Source organism: Arachis ipaensis, chromosome B3 (genome assembly GCF_059453495.1).
Source record: "Arachis ipaensis isolate K30076 ecotype BB chromosome B3, ASM5945349v1, whole genome shotgun sequence".
Lineage (NCBI taxonomy): Eukaryota > Viridiplantae > Streptophyta > Magnoliopsida > Fabales > Fabaceae > Arachis > Arachis ipaensis.
In genome coordinates this window covers 17,701,952-17,710,568 of record NC_142438.1, presented here as the reverse complement: position 1 = coordinate 17,710,568, position 8,617 = coordinate 17,701,952, and the positions used below count along the sequence as shown (strand labels likewise).

The window sequence follows — 8,617 nt, the reverse complement described above, 5'->3', positions numbered from 1 at the left end:
GTATCGGATGTTCATTTTACTAGTGTACAGATGGTTATTTTAATATTAAAATTTAGAGGATTAATTTGGAGGTACAGTGTATTTTTATTTGATTAATGGTTGTTCATATTGTTCAACAAAGTCATTGTCCCCCTAGCATTCCCCATATATTGTTGGAAAAATAATTGCAACAACTTATATAGAAACAAATATGCAATGATTGAATTTTAATATTCATATATCATTTTTGTTATTCTATCTATCTCTATCTCTGTCTATCTCTATCCAAATCCCACATTCTTAACAGTTAACACACATAATTCTCCAACAATGTATTGTCACCATTATCAATTGCAAAAGGACAACAAATCACGGAACGTTGCTAATTCTAAAATGAACTTAGAATACTTCTATATTATTATATTTATAGAATATCTTTATAAATTAAGGGGAAAAAGGGAACTCATTACAATTTCAAAGAATATTGAAACAATGATGTGCTAATGTAATGTAATACAATAAAAAATTGTACTAGAAGGACTATCTCAGCAGAATTTCTATACTAGCTAACAATATAAACAATTTGATAACTGGATACGAACGAGGGCTTTTAGTCTTTTCCGGTAGCCAAAGGAACTCCAATGTTAAAGAAGCCTCTTGAAAAGTATTAAAGAGGTAAAGAGGTGAAGTAGAACCAAGTTATTAATGTAAAGACCTGAATCAAATGCAGAAATATAAGTTAGACATTCATCAGTGTGATCGCATTATTAAAAGGATTATAAAGAATTATTGTGATGCTATCATATTCTCTGCTTATATTTTTCTTCAAAGCTTAAATATTTTACTTTATATTACATGATACACCATATATATATTTTTTTTAAGGATACTGTAAATTGCTCCATCAACATGATGCAAGTACTTCCATTTAAGAAATATATTAAATTGTGAAACTTTTTCTATTAAAGTAAATGGAAAAAAAAGGAAAGAGAGATCTATGAAAAAGTTGCACCAATCAAGATATATCCTTGATGGAAATGCCAAAGGGGTAAATTAGTGGACTATAGTCAATCCATGACTGTTTGTTAGCCTTCTTTCCCTTCCTCTCATAAAATGGGTCATGAATCTCATAACTAAGCAAATCAGCATCAAATTAAATTAAAAAGTCAAACTGGTTTGTTGACCTTCATGTAAGACATTCTAAAACAAAAACATGTATGCAAGAACAGATGAGTCTAGTTTCTTTGAAAGTGAAGACATCATCAGATATTGAAAAACTAGTTTGTATTGATTCAGCAGAGTAGACAATGGTTCTTACCATTTTGTGAAGACGTCGCTGTGGGAAGCGATGGAAGTTTCGTCGCTGCAGTTGCATGAGTCCAAGAAACGAATAAATTTAGACATAGCGAAAAGAGTAACAGAATATTTATTTATGTATTTGATTGAAAATATTCATGGAGCTTACACATACTTCTATTGCATGAGGACGGAAGCAGCGACAATGATGATGAAGGCCATGGAGCTACAATGTTGTCGTTAAGATCACACATGAATCCAACACCGGACGATTTATCAAATACTGCGTCTGAAGGCAGACTCGGCAAAAGGCAGCCAGATTCTACATGAAATCGAAATAATTAATTAAGTTCAGATACTATATGATAAGGGAAAATTAGATGCAATCTTCAGAAGCATAAGATTTTTCCCATTAATGTATAGTACTTATCAAAGTAACAAGCATAAGATTTTTTCCACTAATTAAACTCGACTACAATGAAAACAATCTGCATTTACAGGGACTAAAAACATATTTAAGCCTTTTGTTTTAAAAATTTGATCCCAGTACAGGTTCAAGCTTAACCGAAATTAAACAATAATAGCATGTCAAAAAACACTCTTATTGTGATGACAAAAGGGAACAATAAAAGAAGTACAAACTATTCTTGTTTCAACAGGATGGTAAAGAAAAATATATATCAAGATAAAAATCTATGCTGTAAGAGATACCTTGTGATCCAACTGATCCATATCCATGAGAAAATCAAACGACCATCGACAATACATTGCAGAACAGAACAAGTAGCAGTATCAGTACTCAGCAAAAACCAAAATAGTACTTCGTCCTTTTCAAAATAAATGTGGCCTTGGACTAAATTGGTATGTTGAAAAACCAAGATATTTCGACATAACTGCATCGAGATACATTATCCAATGCACCAATTTAGTCAAATGTAACAAACATTTATTTTGTAAAGAAGGTAGTTGTTTCTTAAGCAAGGGAAATTTAACAATGCCAACCTTGAAGAGAAAAGTCCTTGAGGCCGATTCGACAAAGATTATACACATTATTGGAGACATTAGCATTTTGCAACTTCTTGCCCAGTGATGCAGCACATTTCAAGGCTTGCAGATTGGTTATGAAGCTCTGGTCTTGTAAATAGGACACATAGCTTTTGATGGCTTTGCAGCAACTTGTTTGGTTACTTATATCATTTCTGCACTCTTTCACTACACTTGTGACATTCGGCAAAACCAACGGACAAACTGAGCCAAGTGATACAATAACATTAAACATGAACATGTTAGATTATGCTTCATATTTCAGTAAATTAGACAAGAGAGTACTAAATAATCAAACATGATAGACGAGGGCTTATTTTCAGTTTCGTTTTCCCCCTTTACTAACCTTTGTTTAGGTTGCAGTTTGAGAGACCTCTAAAAACACTATTTGCAGCCGATGGATCAAGTTTACTAGCCAGCCAACGAAGGACAATATTCTTACAATCTTGGATCCTAGTTGTCTTCCCAGGCAAGCTATGGTTACCATTTGAGTTCGACATATCATTCAAGGCTATTTTCCTTGCAGCATCATTTATAGCATTTTGGCAAACTTGGTTGCAACACTCATTTACGGGATCAATTTTTCTACAAGCAGTCAGAAGTCTTGATGAGTCAACAATGCTCTCAACTTCATCAACAAATACAATAGGACACGAGCCTTCAGTGAGATTCACTGGATGGACTGAACATATTTTCCCTAAGTCATCGTTTGCTCCTTGATTGACAAGGACCTTCTTAACATCAGACAGGCAATGCCGAGCATGAGTTGTGTTCAATGCTAGTACCCCAGAGAATTTGCTTGATTGACTAATAAGGACCAACAGCATGGCATCAAATTGAGGACAACATAGTACATTCGCCAAAAATGGAGCAAAGGAAGTCCAGCAATCAGTAGCAGTTGTGGTCATTATATCTTCGGCAGCAGAGAAATTTAATGAACATAGACCTGCAAGTAAAAGGGAACTTTAGATCATCTTAACAGCTAAAAGGAGTGGCAACTCAAAGCATTTCAAGATAAATTTTTACAGTGGATTGTTCACTTGTTTTTAATTATCCTTTGATGATGGGGTTGGGGCTGATTAACCTCAAAACACTACTATGACGAGGGGAATAATGTGGTGAAGGAAAAATAAAGTGATCTCATTGTTCGTTGGTAAGAAGCTATTTATAGTCTCATTCATGATAATGGATTTAATCATATGATGAAGTTAGGAATAAATGCAAAGTCAGCACATTTGCAAGGATATCCGAATTTTCCTAATGAATGAGTAAGTCAAAATCATTTCTAAGATATAATTGCATCACAATAGACTTAATCTCCATTTATCCAGTTAAACTTCCCTTAATTTCACCACACCAACCATAATGTGTTAAATAGTTATAAGTACATGTGAAAATGAGATTTTATCAAATGAAAATTCCCAACCTATGATCCCACACTAGAAAATTGAAAAGGAAAAGTTTACTGTACCTGACAGTTTAAACTGAGGCATAGAATAGTTTTTGAAAGGCGTCAATGGCGAAGGTGCTAAAAGAGGCAAAAATGGCTGTGGCTGTGCACTTGGAGAGATATCAAGAGGCAGCATGCCATCCTTCGTTGTGATCGAAATGGAATATTTTGTACCACTGGTTGGAGAGCCCTGAGACTTGTTCATACCTGCTTAGAGGCAAATTAAATTACATCATAAAGAGTGATATTTCTTACAAAAAAATGGAACACTCCAACATTGACTAAGGAAATGTTTGTGAGTTTTGATTTTAGAGGAAAATGGAGAGAAGGGAACAGCTTTCAAGTGTAAGGTGAAGTCCATTTTACCCTTCCAAACTTTCCCCCAAAAACTTCAACTCGCAAACACATGCTTAAAGTCTAAGATACCGAAACAAGTATACTTGTGTTCAGTGTTCATCAAGTACAAGCCCAAAATAAAGAACAATAGCAGGCCAACTTTAATGACATTCAGTTCTTCATTTCTTATTGTAAATGGTTTTAATTTAAAAAAAAAAAAAGGGACCTAACATTTCTAAAGAGTTTGCCTATTACTTTGGTAGCACATTTTCATTCTTTTGCAATAAGATAAACACTGCCATAGAAAATTGGACCAATACTCCCTCTTTAACCATGGGTTTTACTCAAATCTATAACATCAATACTATACTATTCTACTTGATTTCATGTTGAACAATTCTACTCTTCAAGAATTTCCAACCTATAGTAATTTTAGGTTTCCTTCAACACACACAAAGCTTCATACAATACTCAGCTTGAATTTAAAACATCACAATATACAAGAAACTGCAAATGCAAACTTAATTCCAATGCTTATTGCAATGCCATTACATAATCTAACAGAAATTTAAGAACAAAGACGACAAAAGATACAAACTTGCAACTATAAAGGGCAATTAATGCAACAAGAATTGAAATTAGCAATTATGGGTCATGCAGATATATTCAAGAAATAAAACATACACATAAGAAGAGGAAGAAACAGAGTAATTTGAAGGAGACTCAGAGAATGCAACTCCTTCATGTTTGAAGCTTGAAACTAACCAACACAGTGAATTCCAAAGTGCACATTAACAACACTTCCCTAAATCCACAATCTCACAGAACAATCCTCAATGCAAAAAAGAAACAAAAACAAATATGGATAGCAATGTTGAAAAGGAAAAGTAGTGAAATAACTTGGAAAGAACCCTCTTTTTTTTTTTTTGTTTCTTTCAGTTTTTACCGATTTGACTCAGTGAGTGAGTCACTGTTTTTGAGTCCTCAGAGAAGAGGGAGAGAGAGAGACATGGAAATGCCAGCTACAATATCAGGGAAGGTCACGTGCCAGGCAGGTGATAGATTGAATGCCATGTGGAGTGGTAGCTTCGGTAGTTAATAACTTAATTACATCTTGGCCCTGCATCAGCATTGCCATGCTGAAACTTTCAACCGTTCGATGGAAGTATAAAATGGACTAAGAACCGTTGGATTGTCGAAGAGAAAGCATGAAAGTTTTGACTTTTGAATGAATTACCATTTTTACTCGTTGAATTTTAAAAAGCTTACAAAGTTATCAATGAATAAATTTAATATCTGGATATTTTTGTCTAGAAACTATTTTTGATAGATACAAAACTATTTTTATTTATTGATAAATTTAGTAGAGTATTAGACTTTTATAAATAAATTAGTTAGGGATGATAATGTGGTGAGTACATATGGATAAAGATAGATTTTTGCTTTATTTCATTTTATTCTATAATAACTTGCATAGAACCGTCCTACTCTTAACTGTGAATAGTAAAAATTTAAACTCATATAGGATTTTTTATTTATATAAATTAAATAAATATTTTATTTACAGAAATAAATAATTTTAAAAATTATTATGAAAATATATCATCTACTTTTATCTTTTTTACAGATAATTTTTTTTAATTTTCATATATCTCGTTTACTGTGTAAACGAGATACATTAAAAATTATCTCGTAAACGAGATAGATGTATTTATAAATATAAAAATATATTTTTAAAATAATAAAAAATATTAATTATTTAAATTAGACCATACATTTCAAATAATATGGGAGATGGATTATTTTATATAACAAGAGAAACGAACAGTTTTAAAAATGTAATACTATTAACACGTTTATTTTTCCCTACCGTTGAGATGATTGTTACACTGCCCACTATTAATATGGTTATCTTTTTTCTAAGTAGCCACTGTTAACACCATCGCTTCTTCCATTACTTCTATCACTGACTATTTTTTATCGGAAAAGCTCTATAATTTTTTCATCTAAGTTATTCAAGTAACTTCAATCACGCGCCTCCCCAATTCCCTTACGCGTTTATTATACACGCGCCTCATATAACGTAAACCTTGTTCTCTTCTCGCGTTTTCGTTCTTCTTCTTCTTCAACCTAATAAAATTCGTGGTTCTCCTCTGTTCACATTTTTCTTCTCTACTCGCATTCTTCATTATTGATCTGCATTGAATTCAACGTAATAAGCTCTGTCGTTCTTCTTCTTCTTCATTTTCTTCTTCGATCTACACTTCTGAATGGAAATAATGAATGATTCAACTTCAAATCACTGAGGTTATTACGTTGAGACAGCTAGGAAATGATTGCCGCATGCTATAACAATAATCTTAAATACTGAACAAAATAAAAGGAGGCCATCGAAACCAAACAACATTCATTTGGTGAATCAAAATCACAAAGGCCACCGAACCGAACAATGTTCATGTGGTAAATAAATGGTGATCAACTTTCAATCAACAAGAATAGTATTTCTCCTCCTCTTCCTCCTCATCCTTCTTCTTTCAAATTCGCGCACGTAGGTTCTTCTTCTGCTTCTTCTTCTTCTTTCAAATTCGTGCACGTAGGTTCTTCTTCTGCTTTTTCTCCTTCTTCTTTCGTTATAATCATCTCCAACAACACCAACATTTTTCTCGGTTAAGTGGAGTTGCTCATTTTGATTCACTTGATTGTTAATGTATTCAGTTGAGTCCTTGTGCATGCAGAAATATTTTTCTTATTGATTGAATGTTTATCACATTTTATTCAGCACAAGATTGGTGTTCGGTTCAGTGGTATTGGTCATTTCGGTTCACCTGATTGTTATGTGTTCAGTTGACTTCTTTTGCATGAAAAAATGCTATTCTTGATAATTGAATGTTTATGACGTTTTATTCAGCACATAAATGTTGCTCGGTTCAGTGGAGTTGCTCATTTTGATTTACTTGATTGTTAATGTGTTCAATTGAGTCCTTGTACATGTAGAAATATTTTTCTTGATGATTAAATATTTATGATGTTTTATTCAGCACATGACTGATGTTCGGTTCAGTGGAGTTGGTCATTTCGGTTCATTTCTGTTCTGCACAATTTAAAACTCTTCCTCCTCACCTTCTACTGCTTCTTCACCAGGGAGAGAAAGAGGAAAATACAAAAAAAAAAAATTACAGCAGCAATAACAACAAAAGAATAAAGATAAGGAGAAAACATATGAATAAGAAGGAACGCGAAAAAGAAGGAGGAGAATGAGGAGGAGGAAGGCGAATCTCTGTTACTATTTTCGTTCGTTTCTAGTTGTTCCTTGCCAAATCTTCTCGCGATTCTTCTCCAGTAGTGGTTTTCGCAGAGAACGTGACTGAAGTTTGAGTGATTTTAAGAGAGATTCGAAGAGAATGAGCGGTTTCGTGTTAAAGAAGAAGTAACATTTTTCGTAATGAGCGTGAAGAATTTCACTCGTCATTAATGCACGTGACTCTATTTGGACTTGCCAATTTGGTTACATGGTTACATGGATGTGTAGCCACCCGATTTTTTATTAGGATTTACACTAAATCAATTCAAATAATACTTTAACTTTTTAATTGAGATATAATTTTTAACGGACAAAATTTTTTAATTTTTTATGTACTCTCTTGGTATTAATTTTTAAATTTAAATTATATATTTCAAATTTCGTTTCTTGCATATTAAAGTACACAAAAAATTATATATATTTTAAATTATATATATTAATACTCAAGAAAGTATATAAAAATTTAAAAATTTTGTCCGTTAAAAATTATATCTCAGTTAAAAATTTAATAAACAAATTATATCTCAATTAAAAATTTGAAGTATTATTTAAATTGATTTAATATAAGTCATAATAAAAAATCGTCGTAGAAGAGTGGGTAGTTAAAAAAAATAATAATAACCGTACTATTTATGTGCTTTCACTTATTTCAACGCTTGAGACGAATAACATGTTAATAGTGTTTCATCTTTAAAATCGTCCATCTTCTTTATTATATAAAACCGCACGTCTTTCCTATTATTTGAAATGTTCCATTTTAAGAGTTTGGTCCAATTTAAATTATTAATATTTTTTTATTATTTTCAAAAAATATATTTTTATATTTATAAATATACATATATCTCGTTTACAAAGTAAATCAAATATATAAAAATTGAAAAAATTCATAAGTGTAAATGAGATATATTAAAAATCATCTGTAAACGAAATAATAGTAGATAACATATTTTCATAATAATTTTAAAAATTATTTATTTTAATAAATAAAATATTTATTTACTTTATATAAATAAAAAATTCTATTCATATAACGATTTTCACATACATAATATAAATTAAAATAAAAATTTAAAATAATATAATATTATTAATTATTTCATTAATTATTTTATATATATTATATATTAAAAGTATATATATTTTATATACCAAAATGAGTAGAAATGCTATTATTTTTTTTTTTTGGTGACTAGTAGAAATGGTATTATTTA

General features: G+C 31.4%; 1 protein-coding gene across 4 annotated transcripts; it reads right to left on the bottom strand.

The window, feature by feature from the left end:
- Positions 1 to 367: 367 nt before the first annotated feature.
- Positions 368 to 5,177, bottom strand: LOC107629964 (putative GPI-anchored protein At1g61900). Of its 4 annotated transcripts, XM_016332937.3 has the most exons (8): positions 4,790 to 5,162; positions 3,791 to 3,976; positions 2,666 to 3,265; positions 2,278 to 2,523; positions 1,987 to 1,998; positions 1,451 to 1,597; positions 1,298 to 1,342; positions 368 to 694 (listed from the first exon to the last, which is right to left on the bottom strand). In XM_016332937.3, exons 1-8 carry the CDS (start codon positions 4,848 to 4,850, stop codon positions 624 to 626), a joined length of 1,368 nt encoding a protein of 455 aa, XP_016188423.1. In that variant the 5' UTR covers positions 4,851 to 5,162; the 3' UTR covers positions 368 to 623. The 4 variants fall into 4 exon arrangements, 2 of the variants coding, with proteins under 2 accessions (XP_016188423.1, XP_088365881.1); XR_015907607.1 differs by lacking the exon at positions 1,987 to 1,998 and having other exon boundaries at positions 2,269 to 2,523; positions 4,790 to 5,177; XM_088509755.1 differs by lacking the exon at positions 1,987 to 1,998.
- Between the last annotated feature and the right edge of the window lie 3,440 nt (positions 5,178 to 8,617).